This window comes from Parus major, chromosome 5, assembly GCF_001522545.3.
Source record: "Parus major isolate Abel chromosome 5, Parus_major1.1, whole genome shotgun sequence".
In the NCBI taxonomy this organism is placed as follows: domain Eukaryota; kingdom Metazoa; phylum Chordata; class Aves; order Passeriformes; family Paridae; genus Parus; species Parus major.
In genome coordinates this window covers 27,611,698-27,634,291 of record NC_031774.1, presented here as the reverse complement: position 1 = coordinate 27,634,291, position 22,594 = coordinate 27,611,698, and the positions used below count along the sequence as shown (strand labels likewise).

Sequence of the window (22,594 nt, the reverse complement as noted above, 5' to 3'; positions counted from 1 at the left end):
AACAGCATGCAGTCGAGTCACTGAATGCCTGCTGTAAAATTCAAGCCCTTGGTGAAATGTGGTGTCTGCACAAGTGGTGTGCTGCACAAGGGGAGAACAGCAAGGTACAGGAACATAGCACATACCTGCTTCCCACAGACCCACAGCTCCCCACCAGCCTGCCAGAGCTCAGCTAATCCATCCCACAGATCCTTTATGGCATCATCTCTTCTCTGCTCCAGTGTGGTTCAGGCTGCAGAACCCAGATGGGAGCTCTGGATGTTTTCCTTTCTATCCACAGAAGCCCCTTTATCTTTCAGCTGCCAAAGAGGCATGTGGATCTTCACAGGAAAACAATCAGAAAGTCTATCAGCCAGAGACATCAGGGACACAGGCATGTTTAAGCCTCATTCCTGTTCCCAGCCCTTATCTGCCTGGATGGTGCTGTGTGGCCCTTTGAAGAGCCCAAACTGTTCCCCTACCCTGCAGTGTCCAGGGTGATGTCATTGTTCTGCCCTGAACCTGAGAGTTGCCTCACCTAACACCCTGGGCACAGCCCTGCTTTTTTACCACCTATCTGGGATGAGTGACAAGGGCTATTGAATGGAAAGGGAGTTGTGACACCCATGGGGACCCTTGCAACTTGTCAGTGTCAGTGTGGTTCTCCCCACTTCCCCTTCATCTGCTCTGAACTGGCATCAAATGTGCCACATCACCACTGCTTCTTGCCTAGTAATCCTGCAAGAAACCTGAAATCTATTTTTTAAAAAGGGCCGAGTACTCTTAAAGATGAGGGACCGGGGCAAGGAATATAACTAAAACAATCAAATGGGAAAGAAACTACATGTGTTCCCTGTACACACTCCAGAAAGGTTATGTAAGGTGCTGCTCACATCCATATTGTGCTGCTGTTTGGAGTTAATGCACAGTCTTGGAGACAAGAAGTTTTCAGCCCTGGAATAGGTGCCCTCAGCCTCTCTGGGCAATGTCCTCCTGTTCTGCCTGGGAAAGAGGCAACTAGCAGCAAAAAGAGCACCTAATCAGCTATAACCAAAATATAGTTGTTCCCAGCAGTTCCAATCCATCTACCAGCAAAGGAAAGGGCTTCATACAAAATGTCCTCTACTCACAGAGAGGTGTTAGTCCTCATGAGCCTCCTGGGAGTGAGCAGGAGCCCTTTTCTGACAAGAAGGAAAACCAAAGCATGTGCAATCCATGTGCAAACCATGGCTTGCCAAACCATTGCATGGCTGGGCTGGGAGCAGGTCTGTGCAATGCCCTGCTTGTAATGCCAGAATTCCTTCAGGTGTACAACAGGTCTTGAGTGCAGTAGTGGCTTGTGTTGCGACTGATAAGGGGAATGCAAATCTCTATGGCATAGGACTGTGTGGCTGCTGGCTACCACAGGACCTGAAGCAAATCAAACCCAATGACCTCTCTGAAAAAAGTTTCTTTGCCTTGTTGTCCAATGCTCATGCAATAAAAAACACCTTTATTTTCAGCCTGTCACAGCATAGCACTGAGATGCAGATGTGGAAAACTTTCTTATGCATTGAAGTGCTGAAATGAAATGGTCATTGCAGCAAACTTTGTCCTTCAAGTTCTTAAGCAGAACACAGACCATCACATCCTGAGTCATCCAGACTCACAGCAGCACGAACTTGCTGTCTATACCTTGGGTTGCTTTTTTACGGTAAATCCACCTCCCTTACCAGCCTGTCACAGCACAAAGCATTTAGCAATGAATAATATTTCTGCACCAGTAGGAACATCCCCTGCAGTTTGAGGATGCAAACAGTTTCTTCCTGGCAATCCATAGTGCAGCTGCCAAAGGCTATCAATCTGAGCTGGAGCCTTGGTGTTATTTTAAGCACTGTTCCCAGCTGCAGCAGCACTGTGTTTGCCAAAACCCTTCCTTCTAGAAAGGAAGAAAACTAGCCAGGCCATATGGTGGCTTTCAGGGAGATGAAGTGTTGACTTTTCCCAGCATGTCATAAGGATAAAATTAATCCATACTTAGCATAGCTGGTGAAGAATCTTGCACACCTTTCATGTTCAAATCCATATATTTTGTCTGTCCTTTTAACTCTGAATTTATATGTCCCTCAAACTCCAGCTTGATGCCAGGACCTAGAGGAATACCTTTTTTGTGCCTATCACTGAACAAATAAATGGAACATCCACTGAGCTGTATTAAAAGCCAAAGGTGGGAACCCAACTCTAAGTGTGGATAAATGAGATCTTTGAGGGACAGGAGACTGGTGTCAGAGTGACACAGAGCAGAATGCCAAGAATTTGTGCACTTTTGACTCACCTCTGGCTAGAGAAGGGTGATTAAGATAAGGGCTCTGCTCCAGGGTTACCAAACATTTCTGGACAAGTCCTGCTGCTTTTCTGCTCCCCTGCCAGAACTGAGAAGCTTGGACACGTCCACCAGGTACCTGGCTATAAAGGTAGATGCAGGTAGTATCCACAAAACCTTCCCAGCTGCCATCAGAGAGATTTCCCTCCCCATATGCACAGTCATCCCAGGACACAAACCAACCTGTTTTAACTACCCATCAAGAGACATACTCAACTATCATCTTGGTCAATTTAGCAAATTGAAAAAAAAACCAAAAACAAAACTGAAAAAAGTTGAGAGTCTTGCGTAATCTAAATCACATTTACTCCCACACACAGAGTAAATAAAAAAATCTTTTATATTGTGCACTGCAGCCTATGGAGATGTATATAATCAACATCCCCATTCTAAAAGTAGTTAAAGAAGAGGTGTAATGAACCATATAGGAAACACATTGGGAAGATTAATCCAAGTGCTCAGTCAGCTCTAAGGTCTAGCTTCTGTTTACTTTCTTATGGCAGATCACAGCAGTCAATATCAGCAAACTGAAGCAGACCCATTGGCAAAGAAAATGGCTGAGTTTACAAGATTAGGCCCCTGGCACTTAAAGTAATGGCTGGCATAGTACTTCAGTCATAAGAGAGGGGCTGATGGGGTTATTGCTCATGGGCAATTCCTCTCAGCTGGTGTTATTTAGATTATGTAGAGGCAACACCACAGAGCACACCAAAATCTTTGGAGAAGACTAAGTTTACAAAGGGTCTGACACAAGTTTAAGGCTGCCTGAGATGGAGCCCAAGGTCATAAGCACCACATCAAAATAAAGCAGTCTGGATGTGCCATACAGCCTGAGGGGAATCTTTTGTGGTATGAGACAAAACAGGAGCTGCACAGAGCTGGTCAGGCCCCCAGATTCCCTTAGCCACATGGTTCTGAAGCTCTGTTCTTAGCTTGTGTGCAAACTTACTGTTACTTACTGTGTGCAGCCACCCACTGCATGATTTAGATGAGGAAAGGAAAACATCTTCCAACACCCTTAGCTGTGGCTTATGCCATACTAAACAATACTGTTGCTCGAAGGCTCTCATAGAAGCTTCTGCCTGGCCCTCCCTAGTCCCAAAAGCTCTGTTGTTCCTGAGAGATATTAGGGAGCACATCTTTAAAACTGTGTAGATTCAAGTCCAGAAAGGACTTGCTTAAAGAGCAGGTTATTGCAGCAAATTCCTACGCTCCACAAGACATTTTCAGTTGTGCACTGTCCAACAGCAATTTCTGAAAAATCTGTTCCATCTTTAGTTGGATGAAAAAGAATTTGGGATTGAGACTCAGACATCTGTTTTTCTGATAGCTCAACTGAGGAACCCTAAAGTGTAAATGGCTGTGATGTCATTTCAGAATTAAGATCTGATAATATTGGTTCCCTACCCATGTCTTTAGGCAGGGGGACAGTGATGGACATTGCTTGAAATAGTACTGCTGAAAAGTAGGTGTGTAACTGGTTAGAAAAAAGTGTCTGTCCTATCATGCATGTAATTTGTAATAACCAATACATGTGAAGGGAAAAATAATTCAGGCTTACCCTGAAGAGATGACATGTGGATGCAAGAAGTGTGGTCCTAATGTCAGAATTGAATGCAGGTGAGAAACCAGTTGGCAAACATGGTTATGACAGATTGCTCCAGAGAAAGCTATGTGATTGCAGAAAAGAAGATTAGATTATACAGAAAATTGTATGGAGGAGGAGAAGACCAGCAGAGAATCTCAGTTTTTGTACTGAAGATACAAAGCACGGAGGAGCTGCTTCTTCCACCAGACTCAGCAAAAGCTGAGGTTCTGAAACCCCTAGTGGTGGTGAAATCTTCTGGGCCCTCCTCTCATTCTCTAACTACACTTGGTTACAATGCTGAACTGAAGAACTAGAAAAAGATAATAATGGACTTTAATGGATTATGCCATTGAATAGGTGTCTGTCCCACTGAGTATCCAACAGCCTCTGTAACAACAGCCCCTTCTACAGTTTGACTGCTTGGACTCATGGTCAGCTCATATACAGCTGTGGGGCTGTGGCTGGGACAAGAGCTATGAGAAACCTCATCACAGCTTCTGCCCTTCACTAAGTAGCAACATTTTCTTGCCCATAATCCTTGCCTTGACTAAATTATGATTATGTTACACTTACTGGGCAAGGTTACACTTGCCCAGTACCTTGCTCACCCAGGCCCCATTCTGCCTTCCTAGCTTGACCTTGGACCTGTCTTATCCCTACAGACTTGCCTGATGGTCACTGGACTGTGACTGGCCCCAGTAACTGTCACTTGACCTGCTCACCTTGCTCAGGTATGCTGGGACTGTATCCATGAGGCCACTGCCCTACTGTCACCCTTTGCTCCAGTTCATCTCCCAGTACAGAGCAGCTCCAGTCACAATCATTGTCAAGAAGAATTAGAATGCACCAGCTTAGAAGATTCTCTTACCTTCAGCTAAGGCCTGCAAGATCTGGGGGTACTTGTAGCAAAAGTAAATAGCCAGATGCAATTGAAGGAAGATCACCAAAAGCACAAATGCCAGACTGCTGCAGAAACAGTAAACTCTTTGTACAATGAGCAGCTCTCCAACTACTGTCGCAGGGCCCCACTGGAGAACAGGATGGTGTAAGACGTTCTTATCCCATGAGAGCTGGTTCTTTTAATACTGGCTGCAACCTGTGACAGGTAACCCCATTCATGCTTTTTAAAAAAATATTCAAAACCTGTGGTTTGTTATAAAGTTAAGATACTGGAGTATGATTTGGGGAGAAAAGGATACATTTCAGAGCAAATTTTGCAGGCATGAAGTGTACAGACTTTGGTTATATTTAGTAAAGCGATTATGGTTCTGTTCTACTTTGTGTTGGAGTGCAGTTGATCCTGCCTCTTTTCATTGCACTCAGATCTCTTCATTGTTAAATTAATGAGGACTTAACAGCAAGTAAATCACATGCCATTTAATAAGATTTCAGATGAAGTAGCAAAGAGGCACAAAGCATGTTGAAGTCTACTTGAAAACGCCTGAGCTTTGTTCATCCTTAGTTACAATTATTTCCCTTCCCTGCCAAAGCAAACTGCAGTGTCCATTGTGCCCAAGCATGGAGACAAAGCTTGTTAGTTCTTTTTAAGATAATCTGATGTTGTAATTGTCATGTTCACTCCAGATTTTTTTCAAAAGCTTAGTCTGTTTGAGCCTGATAGCAATATGCCTACAAACTTTTCATGTTACATTTAATTAAGCTTGTTAAGCCTAGCTTTAGTAGGACATCTTCTCCCTTTCCTTCCATGTCAGAAGGGCCAAAAATGTCAACGTTTCACTAGAAACAGAAGATTAATTAATCAAGTTATATGAGCTGCATGACAGAGGAAAGCCTGCCCTCTTCTCCCTTAATCTGCATAGCCTTGGAAGTCTACTAGAAGTTTTATCAAGGTATGTCATGGACTTTCAGAGCACTGCTTACATTTACTGTTTCAGCATGTGCCATCTGAATATAATATAATACAATGGTGATTTCCTCACCTAAGCACATTCACAGCTAAAGGCCACATATGATTTGCAGTGTCACTGTAGAATTTGTACACCCAACTCTTGCCTGCACATCAATCAATGAAAAACTCAAGTTGCTCAGCCTAAAGCATCTGCTGATGTGTTTGTTCTGCATCCATGCAGACTCTGCCAGCTTTCATTTAAGATGCTCCTTCTCTGCTAGAAGTTCCCCTCCTTAGAAAACTGCTATTTTATTTTCCTCTTCTGTCCCAATGATTTGTGCTTCTGCCGTGTTCTGCATAGGCTGCAGTTGCTGGCAGAAATCAATCTGCCATGATGCATGTAGATTTCTGGTGCTGATGAGGTCAGCTTAAACATTAGGGTAACCTTGTCATTGTGACAAGTGAGTAAATTCAGTTAGAAAATCTGATTCTTTTAGGACATAATGCAATTTTACAGAACATTGCAGGAGGCAGAAATATTTATTTTAGTTTGAGACAGCCCGGATTTGGGGAGGAGTTAAAAATAGTTTGAAAAACAAAACACTGTAAGATACCTTCTGTTAAAACAAGTGAAAAAGCAATTCATCTTGCATGCTATTATTTCTAACAAATTTAATTTACTGCCTGTTCACTGTCCTCCTAGTTTATCACAGAACAGAGCACTACTATGCTTTGAATGGAATATATGACTGAAGGTTGCCTACCTATGCATTGTTCAGTCTCCATATCTATTGGAAGGGTGAAGAATTTCTTGCATGTACCTGCATTAGAAAAAAATCTTTTTTCAAAGGAAATTATGAAATATAAGCTCTTGTAGTGCATCGTCCTTCATCAGTACAGCTACATTTCTTAAAGCAGAAAAATGTGAAGTGATGGCTTTGTGGCAGAGAAGAGCAAAAGTATAAACTAGGATTCAAATACATGACCTAGGAGTCAAAACCATGTTGTTTTGGCTTTCGTGCTGATAGCAGATGAAAACAGCTTGGAAAGATCCTTGTTCATGGTACTGTGTCTCACTGAATGATGTGGCAGGGACAAAGGCACAGCATCACAAGTGAATCTAAACCATCTGTTAAATGTCTCCATGCACAAAACATGTTACTGCATAAGCTCCACATCCAGGCATTTAGATTCATATTCCAGCTGGGATATTAAATAAAGAGCAGAAAAACCTCAAGCTAACAGAACAGAAATATTAGCCTTAATAAAAATGGTATGCAATTAATTCCTTGGTTCAGAGAAAAGCCAGAAAGGGCTTAGCAGACAGGTACTGTGTGCCAAGACCTGAGTTTTCGCAAAAACATTTCAAAAGCCCTATGGAGAACCCAGAGCTGGAATAGCTGCTCAGGACTGAGTTACCTAGTAAATAAAAATAATCAACTTCTTGTACTGGGAAAAAATCTGAAATCCTCAGAGAAAGGTAATGCCACTGTTATTCTAAATATCTGCTTGAAATTACTTGGAGCACAAACCCAAGAACTCAAGGCCTAAAGACAATCACTTTTGTAACAGTTTTATTCAAGTCTGTGTGCTCTAGTGTTGAGACAAGGCCTAGATCAGCATTACACTGTAATACAATAATTTTAGCCATTGAACCAAGCCTGCTTGGCATCCTTGGTTTACAATTTACAGTACATCCAAAAAAAGAGCAAAGAGCAAAGAAATCCCAAAATGTCAACAACTTCCATTAGCTCTTTGCTTCACTTAAATATTGTTCTATAACATAAAATAATTTAATACAAAAAGAACTGTAATCCAAATACACATAATACATTGACACAGAACAGAGGAAAGATACAGTAGATTATGCACAAGAGTATTCAGTTGATGTGTTACCTACAGTGAAACAAACTGGACATTAATATAATTTAACTATTTAAGCCCAAGAGGGTCAGAGGCAACAAGTCCAGGTCACAAATAAAGCTTTTTAAAAAATAATGCAATCTTCTTTTCCTCTAAGCTTACTGCTGTACAGAAGTTAAAGGAAGGCTCCAACAAATCACTTCATTTGACAACATTTCATCACACAAACAAGAAAAACTTGGTGGCCTCTGGTTTTTTACTCAATTCTGGGGTTCATTGCCATTTGGTAACGTAACTGCTTCATTGCAGGTTCTTCGGGCAAAACATACCTTCAGGTGCTACTTCCATAGCAACAGACTTTCGAACACCATAAACAGAAGAGAAGACTGATACAGAGGTCTCCAAAACCAGACTGAAATACTTGAGCTGTAAGATGAATCCCAGTCCTACAGAGTTTGGAGTTCCTTATGAAGTACCCAACACCCTCCACACAGTGATTTCAACACAAGCAGGAACTATCCCACATCTCAAAGGATCAGACATGGGGGCATGATCTTACACTACAGAAATCTACTCACCTGGTTATTCAGATTTACAACATTGTACCTAGGAAAGTCAGGTCACCGATTTTTGCATCTGGTTTGAAATAGTAGCAGGAGCAAATCCACAATTAATAAGGCAAAAGAAAGAAGTAGCTTATAAAAAGAAGGAGGAAATACATTCTCCGGCTGAGAAATTCTTGGACTTTCAAAGCCACAGAAGAGACATTGTTAAAAGCACAGGTATTTTCCCTGATTTTTCCACCACTGTTGCCTGCTCACTCCATATGAGCCCCTCAACTTAAGTCAGGCAAAATATCTCAGATATTTCCAGTCTGTCCTGAATTTATGACAAAGGAATCAAATATAGCAGCACAATGTGCTGTGCCAACAGCTGACAGACAAGAATCCTGGAACTCTAGTAAAAGTGGTGGATATTGATCACTGCTGAACTTGTCAGGTCTGTCCACCAGCCTGGAGGGATGCATTTGTAAATTGAGAAGAAACACTTAAGAATAGGCCTCAGGTTAAACTGCCATATGCACACACAGTCTCCAGTCACCACTTACTGTCCCTTTACAGCTAGCAATCTGCTAATGCAGAAGTTGTTGCTCTTTAACCCCAGGTCAGAAAACATTCGCAAAGCTTACCCTGCTTATGGTTAGAAGTAGCAGTAATAGGCATGGCATGTGCAGCCATGGAAAGGCCACAAGAGTCAGCAATCAAACCAGCATTTACCCAGGGACTTGTTGAGGAACATTTTCCTCAGGTTAACTGACTCCTTACTCTGACAATCAAGGTAAGAACCTAGTCCTTCACCATCAGTCTCTAGACGACAATCCCCCAATTCAGAGTAAAAGAGCTTTGCTCAACTGGGGTCTTGTGCATCTTTGCACAAGATACATTCCACTGACTTCAATGATGTTTAAGTATTGGATGAAGAGCTTTCTGAATTGAGGCCTCTTCCCTTTTAACTTGAAAGGTAATTACCCTTAATACAAACTTTTACTACTAGATGCTTGTGGGTTTATGTGGTATCTTCTTATAACTGCCAAACGTGATGGGAACCGGTGCCTATGGACTTTAGGTGGATCTAGGTAAATTCTGCCGTTCAAACCTAGCCATCCCCCAAAGAAATCTATGTTGCAAAAGAATCAGTCCTACTCTCTGCCTAGATCACTGGCCAAACTCAAGCAGTTCATCTGGCAAACACTCCTAAGTATGCTTTCTTTTTTACTTTTCCTGTGGCTATATTCTTTACAGTCTAGGGTACCTGGATATTATAGCTGTCAAGATAACCTTGAAAACAGAGCAATGGCAGAACTGATGGAGTAACAACTGCTTGAGATGCAGTGTTAAAAAGTCAGCTCAGAGATATTAGCTACTCTGCTCAGATACAAATGCTAACCCTGTTGACACTGTAAGAGCTGCTCACTAAAGCATGCAAGACAGAACAAGCCTACTATGAGTATCTGCACAATCAGTTGAGGGTGACAACTGATTTTGTGACATTGACTGGGCCTAGGAGAAAACAAATTACCCAAGCTGAGAATTGGCCACATTCACAAATTCCAAGGAAGAACCTCTGTTCACCCCATATAGTTAGACTCAAGAAACTCAGTGCGCAACTGAGCTATGTCAAACAATAATCAGAGGCCAGGTTTGTTCTGTAATTCAATTGCTGCTAGGAGCATTCTTATCAATGAAGCTTGGAAAAAAAACCAGCATGTCTTCCTGTGCCATTATAACCTCTCCAGCTAAGATCACAAGACACAAAAGATCAAGATCAAGAGTAGTGTTTCTTCTCTCAGATCTATATGCCTCTCCGAGACAAGGAGTCCAGTTTTATCCAGCCACAACATCTGTTCTTGAGAAAATGCTGAATTGAAACAGTCAAGGTAGAATGGGAGACAGTGTTAATCAGTCTGAAATAGCATATATAAAATTAATTTTTCTTGTCTTAATGTTGAGGTTTCAGCCACATTGAACACAATGTACATTCTCACTAGCTATCCCGGCAACCAAAATTTGAGTATGGACAAGATCTTATAGATCTATTTCTGATTAATGAAGGGCCTTACCCCTGCCTCCCTCCGTGATTATTTTTCAAATTGCTTATTTTAAGCAAATACAGCTTTAGCATTGTTCCTGCAGGTTTGTTCTAAGCCCCCTTTTTCTAGCTGTGCATCCATCTGATCCATCAGCTACAGACAGTAGCCCATTTGAAGCTAGGTTAATAAATCCACTATACTGCACACTAAAAATGTGTCACAGGTCCTTAATATTAATGCTATTGGGCTGCCTGCACATTATTAGCATTCAGATACAGTAAGGACTGTATTAGGAGCTGATACACTATGAAAACAGTACTGCAAATACAGGAAAAACATCAGGATCATGTACAGCTCCACTTTAAGAGCACATGAGATTATTAAAAAAAAAAAAAAGTTTGGAAAAGAGACTATCATTTTTAAATGCAGTAGTGACCAATATGAAATCTCCACCTTTTTGTCTCTGGACAATCAACTCTTCCACGGGTTAGAAAACATTGAGAAAATTGCCCCACTTTGTAGTTTACTGTTTATTTTGGAGACATAAATATCTAAAGCAAGTATAATCTTAACTTCATAAACTGAATACCTGGTTTTACTTTTCCATCAGGTATTTGTATGTCAAAGAGCCACATACAAGTTTGCCTTTGCCTTCCCATCTCATTCCAACTTTAACTGTATGTTTAAAGCAATTCTTACCAAAACTTAGACTTTCTGCCCATTCTATCTCTACAAATGAGGTAGTCCAGGGTAAAACAAAACAAACCAACCAGAAACTGGATAAGCTGGATGGGGCTTTGAGTAACCTGATTTAGTGGAAAGTGTCCCTGCCCATACCAGGGGGACTGGAACTAGATGACCTTTAAGGTCCCTTCCAACCCAAACCATTCTGTCAAATTAAGTAACCGTACATTCCTCAAAGTCTTCTTTATGACCCAACTTACCTATGATGCTAACAATTTACCAAGTAGCTAATATCCCTCTGTCCTCTGACTTAGATTAAGAAGGATAATTTCACTGTCTTATTTCCTGCCAACCTCCACTTCCACTTCACCCAGTTGTATCTTACGCTTTTAGCTTGGAAATCTTTTAAGTCAAAGCACAAAATGAAATGTGTATGGTTTTCTGCCTTACACTTATTAGTATGGCAACAAGAATAAATAACCAACAAAGATGGGATGGGGCCAAAACCCTAATGGAGAAATAGGGAGAGGCAGTGATAGCGCACGGTTCAACACAGGGGTGTAAATGGGAGGACACAAAATGTTTCCTGTGATGGTATTTGGCCTCATGTCAGAAAACACAGTACTGAAAGCTACAATTAGGAGGTCCCTCCAAAAAACCAACCTCAAGCCCCAGCAAAGAGACATGCGAGATGGAAGGCACCTCGGCATCCAGGATGCACCTAACACACACACACACACACACACATATATATATTATGTATTTGAGAGGCTTAAAAACCAAACATAAAATAAACAATATCCCCAAACAGAAAACTAACAAACAAAACCACAAAGCTCAAGAAGCCATCTTCAGTAGGAAAATAATGTTCCTGATTCAGAAAAAGGAAGTTTTTTGACTTCTGTACAAAAAGAACTAAAATGTATTTCTTGTATACAAATGTTGATGAAGACTTTCCAGTTGCAAAACATGGGAGGTCCTTGTTAGAAAGGAACAATAATAATTACAGTAGCTACATCAGACCAAATAACCAGTGGCAAGTTACTTGTTAATCAAGCACACAGCTCTTAGCCTGGGAGTGACTACTTCCAGTGTAAAAAAATAAAGCTGATGTAGGTAATTTCAGAAGTTGTATTCACCTCTCACCAGTGACAAAACTCTTTTAAAAAGCCAAGCATGGGAAAAGCCAAAAGCAAATGCACATTTTAACTGCAGCATGATTTTCTACTATTGTGTTCAATAGAGGGAGCACCAGAATAAGCCAAAGATTAATTTCCATAATTTCTCATGAAACTGTGAAAGTGAGGTTATTAACAATAAGTTCTTCTTACAACTGTATTGTTTGTTTAACACCAAAAAAAGAGAAAAAGTAAAATTTAAACCAAAAACTGGATTGAAAGTAAGAGGGAAAAGAAAACAAAATTTGGTTTAAGATCCTTCTTGTCTGGCTAGCTACCATATTAGCTGGTTGTGCAAACCACTGTATTCTAGTATTAAAATAGTAAACTTAGGAAAAAACATAAGAAGGCATTCTTACCTATAGATACCTTAATTATATCATCAACCAAAGATTCATGAAGTCTAAAAGTTACACTCTATGACAGTGAGAGTATATTTTGGTTCTTGTATTTGCTGTATTTATTGCTTGTTTGCAAATACGTTTTAACACATGTCTATCTCCTCACTTTTAATGTCCAGTTTTACCCAAATTGAAATCTTAAATGAGTTCTAAACATGGAAGCTAAGAAACTCTTATTCAGTGACAGGACAAGGATCAGAAATCTTTCCAAACGTAAATGCTCTTGTTTCATACAAAAAAAACCAAACAAAATCCACAAAGCCAAAAGGAGGATTTAAATCACTCTGCAAGATATAACCCTTCTTATTCACCAGAGTTGGTAAGAGTTCTTGAGAGTATCTCCAAAATACATGGAAAAGGTTAGAAAGCAATAAGCATGTTTTCCAAGAAGCATTTAAAAAAACTCAAAAAGAAACAAACCTATATACATTAGCTTAAAATTACTTGCAAAAATAACAGGCTATCACAGATTTTTGGGACATAGGAATAGATTTGGTTCCATACATCCAATGAGACTCCAGGTCCCATATTCATCCCACAGAGATGAATTAGGTTTCAAATAAAAATTAACCTCAAGATAGAAAGGCGACTCAAGGTCAGAGGTTTCCTGTCATGTTTTATTTAACAAAACATTCCAAAGGCAAAGACCTTTCTTTACTCGACCATTACTGCCTCACCTTCAACAGAATGAGAGGTATCCTGTTTTGTGACATATCGAAGCAACATCTCTACGCAGTATTGTCCACAATGTCTTTAAGATAACAGCATGCTATGAAGAGGAAGGCAACTACTCCCATTCCTAGAGATACAGAAAAATAATTCATCATAAAACCATGCCAAACCAGAATAGGTCTTTCCTCATCAATAACAAAAAATTCACTTTTAAAATACTCATTTTGTTAGAAAGTTATTACAAAAGGAGTATTTTCACCAAGGTTCCCTGCCTCATACTGAATATCAACCCATTGCAATAATAAACTGGAGAGAAAATATGTATAAAAAGTTACATTTGCACCTCTGAAATGATTGAGAGGAGATTAAGACCTATTTGCTGGTTAAACAGACCACTTTGCAGTCTGTAAGAAGCAAGAGTATTCGAAAAGAATCTGTAACTATTTAATCACCTTAGTTTTGATACAAAAGCTTTCTTCTCTCTACTTGTCCCACACTCAATTTCTATGGAACCAGTAGAAATTTATCAAAACATTTGTCACTTTTTGCACTGGTTTCTATGTCTGTGCCTTCCCCCCAACATTACAGGAAAACTAAACAGGCTACAAGGACAGCTTACATTGAAGGGCTGACAAACTTCTATTTCCTAAATCAGCACATCAATTACATAAATAAGCGATACTCACTGCCAGCTGACTAAACAAAAATACAAATATATTTCTAAACCACAAACATTTCTCTCCACTACAATCTCATTATTACTATCAGTTAAAAAACTGCCACTTCCTCTTTGTAAGGCCTGTATTCAAACATATTTTTCTCCATTCTTTTGTCATTGTTTTAGACTGCTCAGTGACTTGCACATGATCTTTTTCTCATTTTCTCAGACAAAATAAAAGTGCAACTTATTCAGACATTTAGAAAACAATACATTTATTAGATTTTTTTTTAAAGTAAGATTTTCACCATCTTCCTCAAGAATATTACTAGAAAAGCTGGTCAATGACCAGTATTCTGACATTGTTGTTTCCCAGACAAATGGGAATACTGGAAACCAGTAGGAAAAAAAAGATTTCTGAGCTGACAGGCCCATACCTTCTAACTGACTAGTGGACTATAGTCGGCCGCTCCTTTGGAGATTTGGAGAACCTCTGCTCCCACAATTGGGAGGGAAAACCTCAACAGATTAAGAAAGCAGAGAATTCAAGACAAGATGGGACAGATGGAAATGGAGAGAGGTCTTAACCTAGATTAAATATGCACACAGCCTCTGGGCCTCAGGACACTGGCTGCAAAAGCTTTTGGAGTGCATAAGGTAAAATACCTGACAACTCTTTGTCTTGAGAACCCCCTCTCTGCCTGCCAGAGAATACCCCACCACTACTGAAGTCAGGAGCCTTGTTCCCACAATTGACTCCTCCTGCCTGATACCTCAGGTTGGCCACTGGAAGACAGTTATGGGTGGATGCTCAAAGACTGCAAGTTAATTCACATGCTAGGTTTAATGAAGATAATTGTATCTAAGAAAGGTTAAAGAAAAACCCAAAAAAAAAACACAAATCAAACACATATCAACCAATATGCTTCTAACTAGTCTGTCTGGCAGCTTTGTAGTAACAGTATCTAGTTTGGTAACCCTGACCTGGATCCTTGACTCTTGTCATCTGTTCTACCAAGTTATTTGATGTAGCCATGTCCACTTGGTATTAGGGAAGATACTCTTTGAAGCAAAACACTTCTCAGAGTTCAGCTACATAGCACCTTCACCAAGTGATTATATAAAAGGGGGAGGATCAAATGGGGGTTTAAGTCTTCATCCTCAACTTAAAAAAAAGAGGTGACAGAACAACTTGACTTTACGTTTGTCTTTCCTGGGAACTTGACAGAAACCTTAAAAGTTCATGTGGTGAAATCAGCTGGCCAGCTATTAGAAAGTTTAGCAGGCTGAGTTGTATCAGGTGACCTAGAAAGGTGGCCCCCCATTTCATGCAAATAAAAGGATTTTAAAGATTTCTGTTCAAATGGAGCTATTTCAGGTGACGCCTTTGCAGAGCAGATGATACTCCCTATGACATTTACAATGATACCTTTCAGAGAGAAAACATTACATTTCAGAACAGCTGATTAAGTTTTGTTCCAAACTTTTAAAAATTATAAGGAACACTATGAAAAATAGATTATTTTAATGTCCTTCTTTTAAATCCCTCTGACACAGCCTCTTACTCAGATTACCTTAAGGCTGATTTATAGCACAATCAAAATTAGCAATCCGTTGGATGAGTTTTTTCTTTTTGCTAGTGTCTGGATCACAAATTTAGTTTTCAGGAATGAAAAGCAAAAGGATGCTGAAGAAATCAATAATGCTAAAGGTCTAAATTTAACAAAAGAGTAAGAAATGTAAGTTTTCTTTAAGTATCTGAATCCCACCTTGCCTTATAATACCTTGTCTAAACCAGCTTCAATATCTAGTGTAGCACCATTAAGGCTAGCTCTGGAGCATTTAACAGGGAGGACAGCAGAAAGTAATTCTGCCATTAAGCATTTTCCATGGAATATTATAAACAAGAAATATGTGACCTTTCAAAACAAAACAAACTGTAATTGCTTGAAAAAAAAATAGGGCACTTGACTAATGGGAACATGACGGTTTCAGTCCTCACACAGAACTAAAAAGCCTCACATACACTTCTTCCCCACACATGCTGGTTTTTAAAATGAGGTTACAAACATCTAAACACACAGGTTCACTATGCTGACAGCAGCAGGAAGTATTCAGCTCTCCTGCCTTCACAGCAGGACTGTGACAGAACAACCTGTAAGGACTGGACTGCCCCAACAGGCTGAGCACTGCACTAGCAGCACTGCACTAGCAGCACTGTCAATTATTTGCAACCAAGTATCAGGAGATTTGCAAAACAAGCACTGATCTGTACAAAAACAGTGAACAGACATGCAGTACCCTGCAATAAAGCAGACTACCCTATTACACTCATATAAAGGCCACATCCCTTATATATAATGCCAAATCTGGGGAAGATTGAAGCTCTCATTACAGCCAGTAAGACATACCTGCAGTGGCACAGACACGCTTGAAGTCTTTGTGCAGAAAACTCTGAGCATAGGCACACCCTATTTGTGTGACTTCCTCCTTCCAGACAGGGGTCTGTTCTTGCTCCAAATCTAGGAGTGTTTTAAATATTTGAACAAGAATAAAGTTCTACATATCTATAGTGCCTTTCACTCAAAGATCTCAAAGGAGTTTATACCTATAATATATGTCCCAACCCCTCCCCTTGTGAGGTAGGTATTATTCCTATTATTTACAGATGGGGAAATTCAGGCACAGAGGTTACATTATTTGCCCAGGGTCACACAGTGAGTCAGTGACAAAATAAAACAGAATCCAGATGTTCCGATTCCTGTTTGCACAATCCAACTATTAACAACCCTCATTTTCAAAACAGCCTTAAACAAGTACCAGTGTGCATAAGAACAGTCTTGGGTTTCATGGGTCACTCCTACAAGGCATAAGAAAGGAGAAAAAAACAGAAAGAAAAAGATCTGGAAACACATAATTTACTTCTGCAAGCCAACACATCTTTGAAGAAAGTTTCTGCTAACTCCCCTCCCAAAGCTGAGGCAACTTGACTATGAGCCTGAGAAACGGGGTGGGGAAAAAAAGAGACTGATGGAATGAAAGTCTGAAAAAAAAAAATAACAAGCTAAACAGCTATGCCATAGGCCTTCATCTTGAAAGCACAGGGTCATAAAAAAAATAGGGCTGAGAGGGACCTCGAGACCACTGAAGTTCATCCAACCTTCCCTGAAGCCAGGATCAACTACACCTACTTGTTTCCAACAGTCTGGTTCACCTGCTCTCAAAGACCTCCACCGGTGGAGACGCCATGCCCTTCCCCTGCCATCTGTTCCACCTTACACTATCACATGAGTAAAAGAGGACAAACAAGTCTTAAGATAGCTACTTCTGCTCTTCCAGTGGGGGTAAGATGATTCCCAGGCCTGTCTAATGATCTGAATGTATTTCAGAGAAGGTAGTCTCCAGACAGTTATTTGTTTCTGTTCTGGATTCCTTGGGAAAACATCAAACACTGATGTCTGCTGTAGTGTAATAGTTGAATATTATTTGAAAATACTGATTAATACCAGGATAGATACCAATATACTTACTGCAAGTGCCAAATCCTACAAGGTCAGTAACAAAAGACTTTGATATGATAATTTAAGCTCATTGCAGATTCAAGCTGCAATAAGAGGGCAGGGAAGACTACAGAAAAACCCCACAGCAAAAGTCAGCAGCTCAGAGTAGCCAAGTTTCACCCAAATGCAGACAAAAATCAGGCAGCTGACAACACATCTTCAGCAGAGGCAGCACCATATGATCTCTGTAGCATCCCTCCATCTCATCTGTTTTCAAAGTGCATTCTCAGTGCAAAAAGTAGGATTGAATTTAGAGGGGCTCACTGTCCCCAGTGATTTCATATTAAGACCAGAATTCTTGCTTGAGTTCATATGCTGCAGCTTTGTGTGTGTTAAGTTCACTTCTGCATAGCGGAATGGTGCTGTCCTGGCTCTGCCCCTCAGCGTCTATGTCCAATAGTGTCCGCTCCTCTGCAGGAGGACCCACCTGGAAAGGAAGCAGTGCAGGCAGTCCAGGTCTCTCTTCTACAGTGCTGCTGCTACTAGCAAAACAAGAGTCCAGATTGCTTGGAGTATCAGTACTTGAACTGTTGGCAGAAGATTCACCCTTGGCATTGCTGGGTGACACAAACCACCAGGGATCAAGCCGCTGCCGACTGGCTGCAGGACGTGGCCGGGGCAGGAACTCCAATGTCTTGGGTCTTTCCAGTGTGGGATCCTGCTGTGCATTCCATCGTCTCGGGGTTGGAGGAAAAACAATGTTGGGGTCTGGCAGGCGAGGGACCTCACCGGGATCTCTGCTTGGACTAGGTGTTTTTAACACACCTACCCAAAACAGACAGTGTAAGAGAAGAGGGAAAAACATGTTAGATGTCACTGCTAAGTGGTTCCTACAGGTCTTAGTTTATTGTATATACAGTCCAAAAACATATTCAAAGCAGAAGACCTCCATTCATAATCTACAAACTCTGTATCTTCAATTATGGCTATCTGAAGATGCTGGAACCAAAACCATTACTGCATTATTCTGTTAACTATCTGTGTAAAAATAACCTCCACAAGCAATTCTTGTGGGCTAAATTAATCTGGTCATCTCAACGAATGTATAACCAACCAGTAATCATACTGCTTCTATCTTTATTCTGAAGAGGAAAAGGAAGATGGCTGAAAACCTACCTGCTCCTAGTGCTCCAGTTAAACAGCTGCTGGAAGGGCATCCACTGGTTGGGCACCCATTGACAACCAGTCCACTCCCTTTGATGGCTCCATCAGAAGGTGTGCGCCTGTGTCCGCTTTGCTGGGTGTGGGAAGAGAGTGTCACGTGTGTGGGAGTCAAGGATTGGTTGGGGTCTTGTTTGAACCTCTCTATCTGGACATTGACCAGTGGGTTTGTAATGGCTGGCAAGGGAGCCTTGACTGTCACTGGGCTGACAGGCATCTCATAAACCACAATCTCATCACTGTCTGAGCGCAGCAGGGACCGGGTGGAATTACATTCAGAAATGGAAGACAGGGAAAGAAGGGTGAGGGATGTGGATGGCTCGCCTAGCAACAACAGGGGATCATCCTTCTTGAAGATCTTCCGGGAAGGGGGACTAGTGCTCCTGCGTGGGCGTCCAGCTCGCTGAAAAATGCTATCACGTTTCTTCTTCTCTTCCTTGGGCACCTCTGGCTCTTCCTCAATCAGCAGCTGACATTTCCCTGCTTCTAACAGGTCAAAACCCAGGCCTGCAGCAGCCAGCACTGCTCCACAACCAAGCAATGCAACCTCACATCGCTTGTGGTGGGAGCTGCTACGTTTGAGGCTGTTGGTGGGTGTCAGCTGTGGGGTACTGGTAGCAGAGTTTACAGGGGTGGATTCCTCATTGGCATCACTAGAAGGGCCATCCCACTCTTCATTCTTCTGAAATGGGATGCAGAGGTATGACTGATTGTGCACAGGTGAAGGGTGCACTTTGCCCTCTCCATTAAAACATTCACTGTCCTCATCATCTGGAAAGCAAATGAAAATAAGGGTTTGTGTCAATGTAACATTTTACTGGCACATTTCATTGTTTCACAAATATACTTCAAAATAAGCTTCTCCTCAGAAGATGCAACTGTTCTCATCAATATCATTCATCAATTCCCAAATACAGTCTATTGTTTCCAAAGAAGATGGGCTGAGAGAAGTAATTGGAAACACTATCAAGGTGAAAGAAATTAGCGAAGCATTCATCCAGCTGGGATTAACTGCATAACAGCATTTCAAAGGCAACCTACACCTCAGTAACTTCTAGAGTAAATTTATGTGTTTGTGAGTGAGAAGCAAAAGGTAGAAAAATTTTAAGGATTGCTCCTTGTAAGTGAAGGTGTAAACATGCTACACATGTAAATATCATTATTCAGGAAAGGAGCTGAGAGCCAGCATGGAGCTAGAGGAGAATTAACAGAAGCTTGTTAGCTTGACAGAGGGAGAAGCACAAGCAGTGAGGAGAACAAAAAGAAAATCAAGAAGGAGAAAGTGGACACTTGACAAAGAATAAAAGAAAAGCAGATACCAAACAAAATGAAAACTGTAATTGCTGTAATGTGAAGGTCAGGAAAGAGGCTCATTGAAATGTGAATGGAAGTGAGGATGAGAGTACCAAGTTCAGGGAATTCCTTTACCCATCTCTGCTAAGCTGGTGAATCCTGGGAAAGCAGGTGCAGTTCTCTGGATCTTCCCAAGATTTGGTGCACTGGATGACCACTGCTTGCATCCTTCTACCAGAGCTTTCAGACTGAAAATAGTAGAAGGATGTGAGAAAATGTACCATGCTCACAACCAGTTTCCATTCTCCCCTTATATATTCTCTATTAATCTACTGAAGAGTATACATGTATCCACCTTAACTACATAGATCTGATTCTTCCGCAACAAGAAATTTTGTGATGTCTTTACAGCACTTTAAAATAAAAAAGTAATATATAAAAAAAAGTTAAAAAAAAGTAAAAAAAGTAAAAAAAAAAAAAAAAAAGGTAAAGAAAAGTAAAAAAAAGTAAAAAGGTCAGTTCCTTGTTTGTTACACTGTGGCGGTCCAAAGGCCTCTGCTGATAACTAACAAGCTACGAATGCAGAATAATAGAAGGCACCACTACAAAAATCACATGAAACATTTTCTTTCTAAATCAAGGCATAATATTTTTAAATCTTGATTTCTTTTTGCAATCAATCTTACCATGGCAGGTAAAAAATAATTGTTCAGCAAGGGGAAGGCAAAACGCCTCCAAAAATGTTTTCATGTGAAACACAAATGAACAATGAAATTCAAACATGACTCACTAGGACAAATAATAATAAGCTAAAGTCACTGTAAAAGCCATGTCTCTGTATTATAAACCCCAATATTTTTCTTACAAAGAAAATGCCTTATTGAAATACAGTTAAAAGCATAAGTTCTAGATTATGGGGAATAAAGCCCAAGAGAAGAACCCAAACCCAAATCCCTGCTTTGACCTGTATCTAAAGATATGTTACCAGGCTCCTGAACTTATTAGTAATCACTATTCATAGATTTTCATTATCATCATCCTGCACTAGTTTCGTGACATCAGACATGTCAACAACTTTGATTAGCAGCACAACATTCTGATATATCAATATTCAAAGTTTTATTATTAATTTATCAACATAGTCTGAACTGGAAAATTTCTGGTGGCTTTCTCCACAAACTCCAACATGAAACATCAGTGTTGGTGAAAAGCTACACACTTAAGACAGGCAGAAATTATATGGAAGGAATAAAAAGGTCTGCAGATAGTCTGAATGATTTCAACTGGACACACAAAAACATTGATTTGTTATTGAAAGAACAGAAAACTGGGAGATAAGATCTCTTCCAGAACCATTACTAACTTGCATTGTTTTTGCTAAGACATGTAATTCACTACCATCATTCCCTTAAAGGGAAGTTCAACCATATGCAAGTTACCTCTCATGATTCTTATTTTCCACCAGAATCATTCTGCATTTCTAAGACAGCTTCCATTCCAGGATTTCAAAAAATTATTATATTGGGGTATTTTTTTGCCTTGGTATGAGTTTTTCCTCTGCTCTCTACCCAATTAGAGATACTTGTCACCAAACTATACTGCAGCAATAGCAAGGCCACAGGACCTAAATTTGATTCAGCACATGATCAGTTGGTTGATGACTGTGGTACAGACATTACACCAAAAGCATCCTCTGCAGTCCTCAATTGCATTGCAAGTTCATCCCCATTAACCATTCTGGCACATGCAGTACCCTGCTGCAATCTTGAATCCAAGCAGCACAGCACTGAACCTTATTTGTCAAGGCAAATAACCACAGGGTTTTATAACAGACATGCCATTCAGTGTGTGGGCCTGTTCTGACTTACTCCCTCCCTAGTATACTCAACTGTATAACACAACACACCAAATAACATATGTTGGATCTAAATTACCCAGGTACACAACATGCCTACCTAGGGTACATACTATAAACAGACATGCATATTAAGGGAAAGCTGGTGAGTGAAAATGAACCATGTTAGCAGTGTGAACACCTCCAAAACTGAATCTCAAAGCTCTTACAATACAGCTAGAGAACTACTGAGGAAGATGAAATTTCCACAGAACTGGGAAAACACATACTCAACTTAGTTTCTCAGAACAATCTTCCCTTGCAAAGAACAGACTGAAGGTTTGCTGTTACTGTTAAAGTGCAGCTCAATCTGAACAGGAAGATAAATAGCTACCAGAATAATTTCAAGACCTGCTACTTTTGCCTTAAGGTTATAAAATTTTCATCCTTCTCTTTTATTTTTTGCTCCTTCTCTTTCCATTACAATTACAATCCTTCTCTTTCAATTACAAGCAGACCTCAAAGATCTGTCCAGAAAATTGCTGCACATCATTTTAATTAGACAGTGCTGTGCATTTCAAAACAGTTCAAAACCTGCTGACTTAGAGAATGTTCCTACTACAGCAGTATTGTCTGCTACTGCCCTAAGGAAAGAGAAAATGGAACGATTTGAAAACACTAGTCCTAAAACTGTATTTCAATCACCAACACAACAACTCAGGAACCTAAAGACTTCTTACCTGTAATCTATTCAGATTAACTAACCAGAAGGTTGTTACTTTGCTAAATTATGACTAAGTCACTTTTCTGTTGCCTTTTTCTACTGGGAAGTCAAAGGCACCTCTTTTTAGGAATGGTAAGATGAAAAGTTTTATTTGCTCAGGAAATAGCAAAAAGCTTCCCTACAACTGTAAGACAGCAT

General features: G+C 40.4%; 1 protein-coding gene across 3 annotated transcripts in view; it reads right to left on the bottom strand.

The window, feature by feature from the left end:
• Nucleotides 1–7,335: 7,335 nt before the first annotated feature.
• MAP3K9 (mitogen-activated protein kinase kinase kinase 9) overlaps nt 7,336–22,594 on the bottom strand; it is a 61,922-nt gene continuing 46,663 nt past the window's right edge. Inside the window, exons 9-12 of one of the 3 annotated variants that reach the window (XR_001522326.3) lie at nt 19,974–20,086; nt 18,501–19,316; nt 17,355–18,149; nt 7,336–13,293 (exon numbers count right to left, since the gene is read on the bottom strand). Coding sequence is in view for 2 of the 3 variants with exons in the window: in XM_015631813.3 (XP_015487299.1) it covers nt 17,668–18,149; nt 18,501–19,316; nt 19,974–20,086 (1,411 nt within the window). In the remaining variant the exon portion in view is untranslated. Of the gene's footprint in view, nt 18,150–18,500; nt 19,317–19,973; nt 20,087–22,594 lie in introns of all 3 variants that reach the window. The other 2 variants (XM_015631814.3, XM_015631813.3) reach the window with 2 other exon arrangements.